Genomic DNA, 15,507 nt, shown 5'->3' with positions numbered 1-15,507 from the left:
GGGCTGAATTCCTAGCTCCTTGCTTTGGCCTGACCCAGTCTGTCTACTGAAGGCATTTCCAGAGTGAACCAGTAGGGGAGAGATCTCTGTATGTCTGCCTACCCCCCACACCCCTCTGTCTCACTGTTTTTCAAATAAATTAATTAATGCCTCAAGTCCCAAATTTCCTACCTGGAGCAGCCGCTTAGCAAAGTCTTCAGGGCAGATTCAGAGAATCCAGAACACCCACAAAGGTTTAGTCGCATTAAATTTGAGTTCTGTGCAAGATTACTGGAAAAAGAGAAAAAAGAGGAACAGTGGTAAGGCACTCACATCTGATCAATGGTGTTTAGAGGAAAACAGTTGGTACAGTCAGTGAACTGACCTTTGAGTCAGAAGTGAGTTTAGAGTTCACATTTCATTATCTTTGTGACACTAAGCAGGTGGCTTTTGTCTCAGTTTACTCACCTGTGAGATGGCAATATCAGTGCCTTCCAGGTAAGGTTATTAAATGATATAACGTAATAAAGGATTTAGCACAGTGCCTGGCACTAAGTCACAGGTGTACTTGTTAAATTAAAGAAAAAATCAATGTGATAAACATATCAATTTCACTTCCATGTGGAATCAGCTTACAGGCAAATTTGTACCCATAAAGCCATCAGTTTCTTTCAATTAAATGTCTCTTAAATTTGTCCTCTTCCACATTCCCAAACACCCTGTGTTAGTGAAACTTCATGATTGGGGTAAGAATTCTGGAATCATATTGCCAGATTCAAATCTCGGTTTAGCCACCTACTAACTATGGGATCTTGTTATTCAGCCTGTGACTCAGTTTCCACATCTATAAAGAGGAAACAACAAAAACACACATCAGGGGTTAGAATTAAATGAGAATGCATTTAAAGAACCTAGTGGAGGGGCCTGTGCTGTAGCGTAGTGAGTAATGCCACCACCTGCAACCCACATGGGTGCCAGTTCCACTCCTTTGCCTTTTCCACTTCTGATTCAGCTCCCTGCTGATGGTGCCTGGAAAAAGCAGCAGAGAATGGCCCAGGTGTTTGGGACCCTGCCACCCACGTGGGAGACCTGGACAAAGTTCCTGGCTCTCGGCTTCAGCCTGGCCCAGCCGTGGCTGTTGCGGCCATTTGGGGAGTGAACCAGCAGATGGAAGATCCTTCTCTCTAACTCTGGCTTTCAAAATAAATAAATAAATCTTTTAAAAAACAAAATAAAAAAGAACTTAGTGGAGGGGGTGTTTGAAAGTTAAAATGCACTTGGGATGCCCCGTTCCACATAAGAGTACCTAGGTTCAAGTCCCAGTTCCACTCCTGATCCCAGCTTACAGCTAATTCACATACTGGGAAACAGCAGGTGATGGCTCAGTTAGCTGGGTCTCTGCCACCTATCTGAGAGATCTGGATTGAGTTCCTGGCTCCTGGGCATTTGAGGAGTGAACCAGTGGGTGGGAGGTCTCTCCTTCTCTTAAAATAACAAATAAAGAAAGAAAAATAAAGGACTTAGCATCTGGCATATAACAAGTAGTCAATAAATGTTAGTTGCTCTTGTTATACTTTTTCATATCAGGCTTCATCTTTCTTACCTGAATGAACAGTGTCCTAACTAGTCTAGTTTCTTCCATGCCTACCAGGTTCCTAAATTCACACTCTGACACAGCCCTCCCATTCTCACCATGCTTCCCGCTTCACAGCCCAGTCTGAGTGTGGCCCACACGCCCATTCTAATCACGCCGCCAACTCTGCACCTCTTGTCACTTCCAGCCCTGAGCACTGGGCTCCAGCAACTTCGAACTACTTAACAGAGTTCTGAGTCACACAGTCAGCTTTGCCCAGGCTGCTTCCTTTGTCCTATTACTTGGGGATCTCCTCCCTGAGTATCTTCAATCCTGAGCTGCAGAGTCACTTCCTCTGAGAAGGCTGCCCTCCTAAATTAAATTAGGTCTCCCTGTGGAGGCTGCTACATCATCACCCATGCATCCAGCAAACACACTGCACAAGTAATTATGTAATTACTTGTAATTATGTCCCTTTTACGAATGAGTCAAGGACCATGCCTTGTTTATCCTTGTATCTCTACAACTGAGGCCTGGAGTATAACTAGCAGTTCAATTTTTGTTGCCTTGATGAGTCCTGCGAAGTTTTGCAGAAGCTGGAGTACTGCATTAGGTATTTTCTGTGTCCATCTGGATATGGGTAGATGGGCATTCAAGTCATATTCAAGGAACATTAATGCACATAAAAAACGATTGCCTTTGTGACATGCTCTGGCTACCACTCACTTGACGATGAGATCCGAAAGCTGTAGGCCTTCCAGGCTTAGGTTTTGCAACTTGGAGCACTGAGACAGAATGCCGTGAAGGGTAGACACGTTTATTACTGAGTTCGACAGGTCCATGTGCTGCACACGGAAAGAGCTGGACAACGAGAAGAAAGAGGCTCAATAAGGCTGCTCATGCAAGCACATTCAGACCAAATCTGGCCCCAGAGCTCACCAAATGAGCAGCTAATCAGACAGGACCCTAAATATGACAGCATTTCAACAAATCCATGGACAATGGAGTCAAAAGATAAGTTTAGGGGCAGGTGTTTGGCACAGCAGTTAAGACGCTGCTCCAGATGCCCACGTCCCCTTTCAGAGGGCCTGTGTTTGTGTGCTGGCTCCACTCCCAATTCCAGCTTCCTATTAATATGCATCCTGGGAGGCAGCTCAAGTGGTTGGGGCCTTGCCATCCATGTCGAAGACTTGGATGCAATTCCTGGTTTCTGGCGTTGGTTTAGCCCAGCTCCAGCTAATGGCAATATTTGGGGAGTGTACCAACAAACAGAAGACCTCTCTCTGTCTTATCTCTTATATAAATTAAACAACACTTAATATAAGTTTATTTTGGTGCAAATAATTTTGAGAGCCATGCATATAAATGGTCTACAAAAAGCAGGCGTTTAGCCTAGCAGCTAAGATGCTATGTCCCTTATTGAGGTACCTAGGTTTGATACCCGGCTCTGGTTTCTAACTCTAGCTTCCTGCTAATGTGGACACTGGGAGGCAGTGCTGATGCCTCAAGTTATTAATACAGTTCTTGTCACTCGTCTGGGAAACCTGGATTGTTTTAGCCCAGTCCCAGATTGTGTATGAACCAGTGGAGGGGAACTCTCTGTCTCTGTCCTCTATATTTTAAATAATGATGGAGGGGCCAGTGTTGTGGCACAATGGGTTAAGCCACTGCCTGCAATGCTAGCATCCCATATGGGCGTCAGTTCAAGTGTTGGTTGCTCCACTTCTGTGGAGGCCTGGGAAAGCAGTGGAAGATGGCCCAAGTCCTCAGGCCCCTGCGTGCATGTGGGAGACTGGATGAAGCTCCTGGCTCCTGGCTTCAGTCTGGCCCAGTCCCATCTGTTGAGGCCATTTGGGGAGTCAAGCAATGGATGCAAAATCTCTGTCTCTCCCTCTCACTCTCTAAGTCTGCCTTTTAAATAAATAAAAATAAACCTTAAAAAAAAATATGATTCTCATCTTTTAAAAAAGTCATGTAAAGTACATATTATGAAAAAACTGAATTTCAAAAAAATTTCTACACCGAAATAATTGTTTAATTTTTCCATGAACTTTTTGAAATATCTTGCACACATTTTAAGTAATAACTGTAACTTTCATTATATTTGTTTTCATTATAAAACAAAATCCTACTAGCTAACTGCCATCCTCATTCATGTTAAAATTCAAGAGGGTTTTCACCAAGTACAGATGTGGCTGCCGATAAGTCCCACTTAGAACATCAGTGGGCATCAGAACGAGCTGGATGTGCCCAACAGGAGATCACAGCTGTAATGCCTCCCGGCTCCTGGCAAGGGTGAGTGGGTGAGCAGCAGTGATTTTTTACTGAAACAAGGAAGAGGGTGGAAGAGGAAGTTCTAAAGGGAGGCTCAGCTTAATTTTAGATATGCTAATATTGAGGTCCTTGGAAGAAATTCAGGTGTGGAAGTTTTTAGGTACTTAGAAAAAGAAAAAAGAGTTTGAAAGGGCTAAGTGCATACAGATAAAGATTTGAGTGTTGGGCATCAGTGTGAGTGTTCAGGACACAGCTTGTTCCAGGAAGGTTCACCCAGGGTCAGACCCTGGGATGAACAAAGGAAATCTCATGCATGAAGGAGACCCAGAAGGGTAGGATAAATGGCAGTAGGGCGTGACTTTGACTACAGAAAGAACAGGCTGCAGACACACTTCATCTTTAGCTCTGCTGTCTTGGGCTTCTTTCTCACTTCAGGGTCTAGTTATTCAACTCAAGTATGAGAATGCTTTACAGCTTAATATTGCAAAACTGTCAGTAACAGAAATATTTTTTCAAAATTTTCTATGAAAAAGACAAAAAGAAGGCTTTTTTTCCCCAGGTTGCTAATCTGTGTAGGATAGGACAGAAATCCTAAGCTACAAATTTAGAAAGTCTCCTCCCACTTGTCATTGATCACAAATGGACAGCAGAGGGGTTATAAGGCAGCCTTGTATCTGCCAGTGACTCCTGGGCACACTCCTGTTCTACGGGTCTCACAGTCCCCACCTGCTGAGGACCCGCCTGGAGAAGCTAACCGTGCATTTCTGTCTCTGGGGAGAGTCCACCAGCAGCCCCAAGTTAAAACGGGAACAGTGTCAAGGAAACCTGTGCTGTGTTTCCACACACAGCAAAATATGCAATTAACATCCCACACTGCAGATGACCTGTCATAGGCTTAAAAGTGAAGAGAGAAAAAGAAGTTAGGATCTGTTTCCACCTCTAGATTTTGGAAAGTTCTTCTTCTCCAGGAATTTTTCTTTTTTACCTGAAATGTTCAACCAATGGTCGGTCCATAAATGATCGCGGGCAGCGGAAGGCAACCACCCCTCGAGACAACAAGCGGCCAATCACATCAGGGTGCAGATTTTTACCTGTGAGGTCTAATGTCTGCCACAGAGACTCATCAAACCTAGGAGAGAGGAGGCGCTTGACTCGGTAAGTCTGTCATAGAGATGCTGGAGCCCTCAACAATGACACTAACAAAGAGGCCACTGAACTCCCGTGATGCAAACTCTGAAGGAACTTTTGATCTGAAGTTGACTACTGGGGTGAGTGTTTAGTCTACGGGTTAAGATGCTGCCTAAGACAACCACAGCCTGCCTTGGAGTACCTGGCTCTGGCACCTGATTCCAGCTTCCTGCTAATGCAGACCCCGGGAGGCAGCAGTGATGGCTCAAGTCCTTGCGTCCCAGCCATCCACGTGCAAACCTGGATTGAGTGCCCAGCTCCCGGCTTCAATCCCTCAGCTTCTGAAGGCATTGGGAGTGAACTAGTAGGTGGGAACTCTGTGTCTGTCTCTCAAATAAATAAATTTTTAAAAAGCTGACTATACAATTAGCTATGTTACTTGGGACTGGTGTGATGGTGCAGGGTTAAGCTGCCACCTTTGGCACTGGCTGCCATGTCAGAGAACCCTTTGAAGTCCCAACTACTCTACTTCTAATCCAGCTGCCTGCTAATGCACCTGGGAAGACAGTGGTAGACACCACCCATGTAAGTGAGACAGATGGAGTTCTCGGTGTCTGGCTTCAGCCTGCTCCAGACCTCACTGTGTGGCCTTTTTGGGAGTGAACCAATGGATATAAGATCTCTCGCTCCAACTCTGACTTTCGAAATAAATAGATAAATCTTAAAAAAAGTTCCTAGTGAAAAACAGTTTTTTTCTTGCCTCAGGTCTGATTTTTGCCTTCCCAACTCAGCAAGACTTTCCACAGGTCAACTTCCACACCTGATAAGTGTGGTGGCAAAACACCCACTGTGGTTACCCGTGCTGAACACATCCATGAGCCAGGCACTGCGCCAGCGTCTTTACATTCCATCCTCACAGTCACCCTGCAGGGAAGGTACTACCACCCCCACTTTACATACGGGAAGACTGAGGCTCAGGTCGTGCGCAGTGTATGTGGCAGAGACTGGGTTCACGCTCCGGTCTAACGCCAGAGCCCCTGGTTCTCCCTCCACACTGGGCTTGCTGCCCAGCCCAGCCAGGTCAGGAAAGACAGGCTTTGTGCATCTCCATAATTCCCTTTGCCCTCAGCACTTACTTGGCCCACAGTTAGCACCTGATAACATGTGTCAAGCTGAATACAAGGCCAAGAGGCTGTCAGAAACAGGGACGCTGATACTCCTCTCTCCCGGTGTGACATAGGACACCAACTACTCACAAAAGCATGAGGATGGCTGGGCTGGTTTGCCTGAGGCTGCTCCATTTCTCAGTTTTGGGTTGCTCTAGACCAACATGAATAAACAACCTTGCTCTGCTTCTCCTCCCCCACATCCACCAAAAGTAAGCAATACTTACGCTAGGCAGTACCATCTCTTACAAACCCCGGAGACTTTCAGTAGCTCGGGGAGGCAGAGACAGGAAAAGATTCCCAGGAGCAGCTCATCGGGAAGGGAATCCCACGAAACACCTGTGAGGAGACAGAAAGCGCATGGATTTGTCCATCACCATTCATCCTTTGCCCATCAAACCTGTGGAATCTTTTCAGGCACGTAAAAGACACAACACTTCATTCAAAAGGAGAACTGGACACTAACTGAATTGCGCCCCCTCACAATTATTCTTCTGTTCCACCTGCTGTCTGTGTACTGTAAGGTGAGCATCGCATTCTCAGCCCAGTGAGAAAGAGAAGACCAAGAATACTTTTGTTCAGCTCTGGCTACTGTAGGGAAAGGTGCCAGCAATGGCAGCAGAGAGCAAGTCTCCACACCTCTTAAATGTCACACAGCAATGTCTAAGCTACTGTGATGCTTTGGGTCACCGAGGGAGGCCTCAATCTCCCAGGTGTGGCCTCAGTGGTGACCTTACTTAAAAGCCAAATGAGCTTTCGTCCCTCGTCATTCAGGTTCACAAAGCACACTGCAGTCCATATACCTAAAGAGCGATAGCAAAGGGGGCTCTTGGTGCATCATTCAACAAAAATCTGCCAAGTGCCTGTTGCAGTGCCAGGTATTGGTTCACATTAGGGAAAGAGCAATAAATAAGACAAACATATGCCACTTTCCTGGAGGTTCCATGCTCGTGAGGAGGACAAGACAATCACAAATACCAAGTACCCCCTATGTTACAACTGGTAAGTGCGATGCAGGAAAATGCTGTAGGGTAAGGGAGAGTGGGCAGTTCAGAGGAAACTGAGTCTGAGCACAGTGGTCAGGAGCAAAGGCTTGAACCAGTCCTGTGTGTTCACGATGTGCAGAGCGGCAAGGAGGCCAGTGTAGGAGGGAGCGAGCAAGGGGGTGGGAGAAGATGAAGTCACTCTGCAAGGGGCAGAGTCATGCAGGCGGTGTGGGTCATGGCTTTGACTCTGAATGCCATGAGGAGTCCCTGGAATGTTCTGACCATGGGAAAGACAGGATCTCATTTTAAAAGGATCACTCCGGCTGCTGTGTTCAGAAGTAGGGGAGAAAAGCTGATGTAGGAAGAATAGTTTTCTTTGTCTTATAGAAGCATTGTCTAAATAGCTGTTCAATGAGTAGTAAACTCTTACATATGAGTATATGGAATAAGCCTACCAGCTCAGAATAATATGACAATGGACAAGGAAACAAGTATGCACCAAAGAAATGCTGAAAGGAGTATCTTCCTAGTCTGTACTTCCAACTCATCTCGGGATATCTTGTCCTTCGTTTAAGAGATGCCAGTATTTACTGAACATAGGTGGATAATTTAAAAGTTACATGAAAAATGGAATTAAAAATGAATTTATTGGCCGGCGCCGTGGCTCACTAGGCTAATCCTCCGCCTTGTGGAGCCGGCACACCGGGTTCGAGTCCCGGTTGGGGTGCTGGATTCTGTCCTGGTTGCCCCTCTTCCAGGCCAGCTCTCTGCTGTGGCCTGGGAGTGCAGTGGAGGATGGCCCAAGTGCTTGGGCCCTGCACCCCATGGGAGACCAGGATAAGCACCTGGCTCCTGCCATTGGATCAGCACGGTGCGCTGGCCGCAGCGCGGTGGCCGCGGCGGCCATTGGAGGGTGAACCAACAGCAAAGGAAGACCTTTCTCTCTGTCTCTCTCTCTCACTGTCCACTCTGCCTGTCAAAAAAAAAAAAAAAAAAAAAAGAATTTATTTTAGTGCAAAAAATTTTTGAAATCCATGCACAGTTTTTTCAGAATACCCATTTTCCATAAACTTTTAAAGGATCCTTTGTATGCATATATTATAATTTTTCTACCAAAATATGTTTTTCTTATTAAATTTTTAAATTTATTCAAGAGGCAGGGAGAAAGACAGCTCCCATCCTTTGGTTAACTCCATAAATGCCTGCCATAGCCACATTCCACAGCCAGGAGCTGGGAATTCAATTCAGGTCTCCCACTGGGTGGCAGGGACCCAACCGCTTGAGTCATCACCTGATGTTTCCCCAGATTTGCACTGGCAGAAGCTGGAGGCCGGCACTCCGGCTCACTAGGCTAATCCTCCGCCTGCGGCACCGGCACACCGGGTTCTAGTCCCCGTCAGGGCGCCGGATTCTGTCCTGGTTGCCCCTCTTCCAGGCCAGCTCTCTGCTGTGGCCAGGGAGTGCAGTGGAGGATGGCCCAGGTGCTTGGGCCCTGCACCCCATGGGAGACCAGGAAAAGCACCTGGCTCCTGGCTCCTGCCATCGGATCAGTGCAGTGCGCCGGCCACAGAGCACCAGTCGCGGCAGCCATTGGAGGGTGAACCAACGTCAAAGGAAGACCTTTCTCTCTGTCTCTCTCTCTCTCACTGTCCACTCTGTCAAAAAAAAAAAAAAAAAAAAAAAAAGCAGCAGCTGGAATCAGGAGACAGAGTTAGGTATCAAATCCAGGTGCTCTGAGATGGGGCACGGGCATCTTAACCAGTGTCTTAACTACAGGACAAAACAGCTAACCCAACTTCTCTTTTAAGTCCATTTTCCAGGAACCTTTGGAAGTGCTCTCCCTTTTATCTTACCAGGCATTGTGTAAGCGGTAGGAGGCCATGTGGAGAAGAGCACCAATGTGGATAACAAACATCAAAGCTACTGCCTCCAGGCACTATCTGTGCTCAATCAGGCCCTTCTTTCAATTAGAACCCTTCAGCAGTACCCATCAAATATTTAGCCGGAGGTGCACACTGTTTAGCACACAGTTCAAAGTTTTCATGCCAGGACCCAGCTCCTTCTGCTAGGCTCGTTATCTGGAAATGCATTCCAGTCATTTGGAACTCCCTGTAATTCCTAGAATGAGTCATTCTGTGTCACGTCTCAAGGCCTCTGTACATGCTGTGGCCTCCCACAACTGCCATTCATGTAAAATCAAACTGCTATTAAAGCCCCAACTCCTATGGAAGACCTCCTGTGATTCCATCAGTGACAGGTCACTTATGTACTATGATTTTGTTATTTTTTTTTAAGATTTATTTATTTGAAAGAGAGTTATTTATTTATTTGAAAGAGGAGAGAGGGGACAGAGAGTGAGCGTCTATCTACTGGTTTACTCCCCAGATGGCCACAATGGCCAGGGCTGTACCAGGAAGAATCCAGTTCATTCAGGTTTCCCATGTGGGTACAGGGATCCAAGAACTTGGGCCATCTTCCGTTGCTTTAGCAGGCAGCTGGGTTGAAGTGGAGCAGCCAAGATTTGAACTGGCGCCCATGTAAGATGCTGGTATCACAGGCAACAGCTTAACCCACTACACCACAATGCTGGCCCCTATGATTTCATTCTTTACTTTACTTACTCATATGTCTAAGCCAGGCCTCAAGTTCTTGAGAACAAGAACTTGATTTTCGTTTTTGTAGTCTATATATTTCCAGGAATCAGCACAAAATCTGATACATTCATCCATTCACGTATTTATTGAAGAGCATCACGTGCTGGGGTTTAGTTTAGATTTCAGGGACACAAGGAAAACCAAGGCATGACCCTGACTCTCATTCTGTTCAGAGTTTGATATACAAATACATAGAAAATTTTGATTATGATAGTCTGTAACAGGGTTCAGGGTCCTGGACAACATGAGAATGGAGGAGTGGTCAAGAAAGCCTTCCTGGAGGAAGTGCCCTATAGAAGGAGTGGGAGACACACTTGCTCAATTAATGCCTCTCCTTCTCTCTTTAGGAGACACAATGAAAGGACTGAGAGTCCCTATAAGCTAGGGTAGAGGACAAAGGCAGATCATCCATGCTGACCCTGCACCATGACCTGAGGAGGCTCCTCAGTGCAACACACCTTCTGTCATAGTCACAAAGTTCCTCCAAAGTCAATGAGGGCAGAGAACACAGGTTCTCACACCAGGCTGCTGTTTTGCTCCCCAAATTGGAGAATAGTTGGAAGACAGGCTTTGCTCAAGTTTTTCTCCCATCAATTCTTCTTCTCTGCCCTGCAGATCAGCTTCTAGCATCTGATTTGATAAAATGCTACCTACTCAGTCAGTTGCGATATACAACGCTGAGATTTTACTATGACCTGTAACAGCCATCCTGATGCAAGGTTTCTGGCCTCCCCAGACAAGTCTGAGAATTTCCAGACCAAGGAAGAAACACAGCTTTGATCAGCATCCTAGTGAGGATGCCCTCAAATCTGTGAAACAGGGCATGTAATGTAATGTCTGGACCTTGCTTTCTGCAGCTGTAGGACTGGGAATAAAGACTTATCGTGCACAGTTGTTCAGCAAAGTGGTTCTTTCTCGCCTCTAGTTCCATCTTTTCACCACCAAATCCCTTCTGTGATGACTTGTTTTCAATGCCGCTCTGAATTTTCACATATGGGCAAACATGCAGGAGCCGAGGAGGGCTTGCACCACAGCTGCACAGTATGATTTATGAAAACCCTTTTCCACCCTCCATCTAAGTTTGGGATCCCCAGAAGCAGATCCTGAGGATCCGATTCTAAGTGATTGGTTTGGGAAGTGATGCCAGGAAGCACAGAAAGAGTTGAAAAGAAAGCCATGGAAAGGAAGAAAGCCAGCCCAGGGCATGGTGAGGGGCAGGCTAGCACTACGAGGAACAGGAGTTCAAATCTTCCGGGAGGGGCTGGTGTTGTGGCCTAACAGGTTAAGCTTCTACCTGTGATGCCTGCATCCACATCGGAATGCTGGTTCTAGTTGTGGCTGGTAATCACAGTACTAGAACAATTTGATACGGTGACGAATGCAGCAAAGCGAGGCAACGAAGCCATGTAAACACGAGAACAGTCCAGAGTTGGGATGGCTTTGTGTTGCACTTTTACCTTCACCTGCCCAACTCCTAGTCATCCTCCAGATTTCAGCTTAAATGGCCCTTGCTCAAAGAACTGCCCCTATTACACAACCAGGTCAATACCATAGCCCCATATCCAGATCTGTATATCCAGCACCTAACACAATGCCTGGCATAGGACAGGCACTTGATAAATGCATCACACCTTCTATTCCCCTTTCACGCAAACAGCCCAAGTGCTAACTGTGTGTTAGCATGACTGATTAACTCTCATTAACTAATGAACTAATACTTGCCCAATGCCTAGATCAGAGCCTGGCACTGAATGTTAGAAGGTGCTCAACTGAGTCACCCAGGAATGACTGCCAGCCCCAGACTATGCAAGCTTCATTTCCTACACAGGCAACACCGTCGGCCTCTTAGGACCAGAGTCTTCATTTGTAAAGTGATGAGCGTGGCCTATCACTCTACTTTCAGCAACCATTTTGTGGGTGTCTAATGGATGTACTAATTCTGGGAGCTGAGTTTAGGTCACAGCCTCTGCCTGGTGGCCTCATTTGGACATATAAACAACCTAACAATGAAACGTGTTGTTCACTGGCAGCCCTAAAAAGCCTCAGACATTTAATACAGCTAATCTCTACAGAAACTCTGGGTATGAATGAGGAAATTTATCTTGGAGTAAATAACTTCACTAAGGTGATATCAACTATCAGATGGCAGAGCCAAGAGGCAAACTTGGTCTGGGCTGTTTCCAAATTTTCATGCCCCAGACTGAAGGCAGAGATGCAAGAAATTGAAATCTGATGGACTGTCAGGTAGCAGAGGGCAATGCAGGCGGGGGTGCAGGACACGCAAAGGGGTGGCATGACAGCAGTGACACAGGACAGGGAGGAGGCTGAGTCCCAGAGCACATAGATCGTGTCCTCCAGCAGCGAACAGCAGTCCCTCCTAGTCTGTAGTTCTGCTTCCTATGCTTTATAACCTTTGGTCAACTGTGGTCTGAACACATTAGATAGGAAATTCCAGAAATAAACATCTCATGTGTTTTAAACAACTTTTTTTTTTAGTTTACTGTATTGTCCTATTTTATTATTAGGTATTGTTGCTGATCTCTAACTGTACCTAATTTATAAATTATTTATCATAGGTATGTATGCTAGGAAAAAATTATATATACAAGGTTTGGTACCAGCCAAGGTTTCAGGCATCCATGGAATGTCTTGGAACATATCCTCCATGGATAAGGGGGACTACTGTGCCAGTCTCTGGGAGGAGGGGGATGGGGCTTCAGAAGATGCAACTATGACAAAAGGACAAGTTTACACAACCAGTAAACGGCAGAGTGGGAGTCCAATCTCAGGTCTGATTTCAAATCATGCAGTCTTTCTATCCTAGCATGTCCTAAGAGTCTACAGACATCTCTGTTCTTAGTACTTGATTCTCCTATGAATTTAGAGAAGGTGGGAATTAAACCTCACTTGCTATAGGAAGAAATCACCCAGGACTAGGGAGTGAACAGTGGAGGGGAAGAGTAAAATAAAGGTGCTAAGAGATATTAATGGGTTCAGCAGCAAATGCAAGGCTCCATGGCCAAGAAAAAGCTCAGCCTCAGCTAGCACAGCAGTACCTGAGGTCCACTCAGCAGACCACAGGACAACTCTAATTTTAAGGCTCCCCACTCCAATACCCCCGAAATTGGCTCCTGTCCCAGCAGATGTGGCGGAAGTTTGTCTTCAGTAGCTGCTGAAGACAGTAGCTGGCTGACATCCAGGCTGTGATATGCTTAATCTAATTTTACTTGCCATATTTAAATCTCAAAACAGCAGCCATCTGTTTCCTGGATTCTTGACTACACTGTGGCCTGATCTATTTGCTGAGAACAGAAGAGAAATTCAGAGGTCTTTACTTCACTTGCCTCTGCTTAATCCACAAGGCTGCACATCAGCCCCAGATGAAGGAAAATGATTAGGCCCAGGCCATCCAGTCTTCAAGGACACGGACAGTGCATAGTTCAGATCATCGAGCCCGCTAGTGTTGACCCTCACCCTTCATTGCTGCCATTTACTCCTCAGGTGCAACCAGTTTCCCACTCCTGCAACCTCATCACTACTCAGGCTCCTCAAACGCTTCTGGGAAGAGGAGCTTGCTCGAGAGTTTGTTATGCATCTGATATCTGCAGCAGAGGTAACAAATTTTACTTGACACATTTCTTTCTCAGAACATCACCTACACTCAGATTCAAGCTGAAAATCCAAACTAATCCTAGTCACATACAAAATGTTGACTTTCAAAATGGTTCCTCGGGGCCGGCACTGTGGCATAGCAGGTAAAGCCACCACCTGCAGTGCCGGCATCCCATATGGGCACCGGTTTGAGTCCCAGCTGCTTCTGATTCTGCTCTCTGCTATGGCCTGGGAAAGCAATGGAAGATAGCCCAAGTGCTTGGGCCCCTGCACCCGCATGGGAGACCAGGAAGAAGCTCCTTGCTCCTGACTTTGGATTAGCCTAGCTCCAGCTGTTGCGGCCATATGGGGAGTGAACCAGCAGATGGAAGACCTCTCTCTCTGCCTCTGCCTCTCTGTAACTCTGCCTTTCAAATAAATAAATCTTAAAAAAAAAAAAAAAAATGCTTCCTCTCTTTAAGCATAGATAATCAAATAATACAAGGGTACTTTAAAAAGTTCATGGAAAATAGAATTAAAAGATGTTTAGTTGGTGCAAAAATCATGAAATCCACATAATGTTTTCATGAAAAGTATCATGGAAAATCCATATTATGAATTGATCTCAAAATTTTTACTACCAAATAAACTTACCTTTTATTTCATTTCCATGAACATTTTGAAATACCACCATATGTGCGGAAGCAGGAACAATGGCCCTGGTATTCACACCTACTATTTATTTTCAAGGTGGGGCTCAATTCATGACTGCTTTTGCTGGCTTGTTTTAGATAGCAATATCCCATGCTTCCTTTCTGGAGAACTATAAATTTTGTTATCCCGGATAAGTAAGCTCTCCTTCCTCTTTCCACAAACCATAATGAGAAAACATGAGACCATGCTTCCTTTTGGTATTTTTGTTTTTTTTTGGGTAAGTGAGCAAAAATGACAAAAGCAAAACGCAGCAAAACTAAGCAGGGGTCCCCAAGGCTCCCCTTAGCACCATAACCCTTAACTTCAAGGGCAGACTTACTTGTTCCCACACCTGGGATTTGGGAAGTGACAAAGAAATTATGGAAACTGGAACCTGGGGGATGAGGAACAGTTAAGGACATAAGCTCCAGGCAGCTAGGTCTTTCTCTCCTGTTACATGCAGTGCTGTATTCCCAACCCCTAGAATGGCGCTGCCCAGTAAGTTCTTGTTGAATGAATGGAAGGGAGCCATGGAACACAGATGACTGCGGAGCGCCCCACAAAGACTCTTACAGGGCTGAAATTTGGGAACTGCAGGCTGATAATGATTAATGGGTCATGAAATCAACTTGGTGAGTTTAATGTCATGTCTTTTTAAAGAATACATTTGAACAGAAAATATCAGAGGAAAGTTTTGTGTAACTTTTGTTTAAGATACACACCCAGGATCACAATGTAAAATATATTTCTTGTTGGTTAAATAAAGTTGGGCTAGTGGTCAGGATGCCCACAGCCCACATCTGAGTGCCTGTGTTTAATTCCCAGCTCCAGTTCCTGATTCAGCTTCCTGCCAAGGCAGACCCCAGGAGGCAGCAGTGATGGCTGCAGTGATTAGGTCCCTGCCACCCTCATGGGAAACCTGGGTTGAGTTCTCAGCTCCTACCTTTGGCTTGGCCTAGCTTTGGCCACTTGGGGAGTGAGTCAGCAGATGGGGAGCTCTCTGTCTCTCAAAAAAAAAAAAAAAAAAAAAAAAAAAAAAAAAATAGAGAGAGAGAGAAAGGAAAGAAAAAGTTGGGAGAAAAAATTTTTGCCTGGGGTAGTAAAACACAGAGTCTCAGGCTCCAGAACTTCTTGGACTAGAATCTCAGGAATTTTGCACTTTGAACAAGTTCCCTTGGGGTTTCTGATATATTCTGAACTTTAGAGCCTCCACTTTGAGAACCATGGTGGGGTCTGGAATTTCAAGCAGTTTAACAGCCATGGAAAAGCCGATCAACAAATTAGTTCAGCAGCGTTTACATGGCCATTGCTTGTTTAAAGGGTGGGGACCAGGCTTTTAAGGAGCACAGACAGAATGTGACCGTCCTCTTGCTGCCTGTGACTGACCTCACCACTGCCTGCCCTTCTAACTCCTTCCACACACTCACCCTTAGGACCAATCAGACCTGTTCTGGTACAGGTCA

The 15,507-nt window shown here is 45.7% G+C and overlaps 2 protein-coding genes across 14 annotated transcripts in view; one reads left to right on the top strand and one right to left on the bottom strand.

Moving 5' to 3' along the window:
• NADK2 (NAD kinase 2, mitochondrial) overlaps window positions 1–13,708 on the top strand; it is an 84,948-nt gene extending 71,240 nt beyond the window's left edge. For all 4 annotated transcript variants that reach the window (XM_089312727.1, XM_089312726.1, XM_089312725.1 and 1 more), the window contains 2 exons: window positions 13,262–13,373; window positions 13,610–13,708. In XM_089312727.1, coding sequence (XP_089168853.1) covers window positions 13,262–13,373; window positions 13,610–13,693 — 196 coding nt within the window. In that variant the 3' untranslated portion in view covers window positions 13,694–13,708. The remainder of the gene's footprint in view (window positions 1–13,261; window positions 13,374–13,609) is intronic.
• Window positions 1–15,507, bottom strand: part of SKP2 (S-phase kinase associated protein 2) — a 62,197-nt gene that overhangs the window by 42,021 nt on the left and 4,669 nt on the right. For all 10 annotated transcript variants that reach the window (XR_016220128.1, XR_016220130.1, XR_016220129.1 and 7 more), the window contains exons 3-6: window positions 6,348–6,459; window positions 4,812–4,955; window positions 2,279–2,413; window positions 172–270 (exon numbers count right to left, since the gene is read on the bottom strand). Coding sequence is in view for 7 of the 10 variants with exons in the window: in XM_051853834.3 (XP_051709794.1) it covers window positions 172–270; window positions 2,279–2,413; window positions 4,812–4,955; window positions 6,348–6,459 (490 nt within the window). In the remaining 3 variants the exon portion in view is untranslated. The remainder of the gene's footprint in view (window positions 1–171; window positions 271–2,278; window positions 2,414–4,811; window positions 4,956–6,347; window positions 6,460–15,507) is intronic.

This window comes from Oryctolagus cuniculus, chromosome 14 (genome assembly GCF_051225735.1).
Source record: "Oryctolagus cuniculus isolate XC-2025 breed Fujian yellow rabbit chromosome 14, ASM5122573v1, whole genome shotgun sequence".
NCBI lineage: Eukaryota > Metazoa > Chordata > Mammalia > Lagomorpha > Leporidae > Oryctolagus > Oryctolagus cuniculus.
This window is presented reverse-complemented; position numbering and strand designations above follow the sequence as displayed.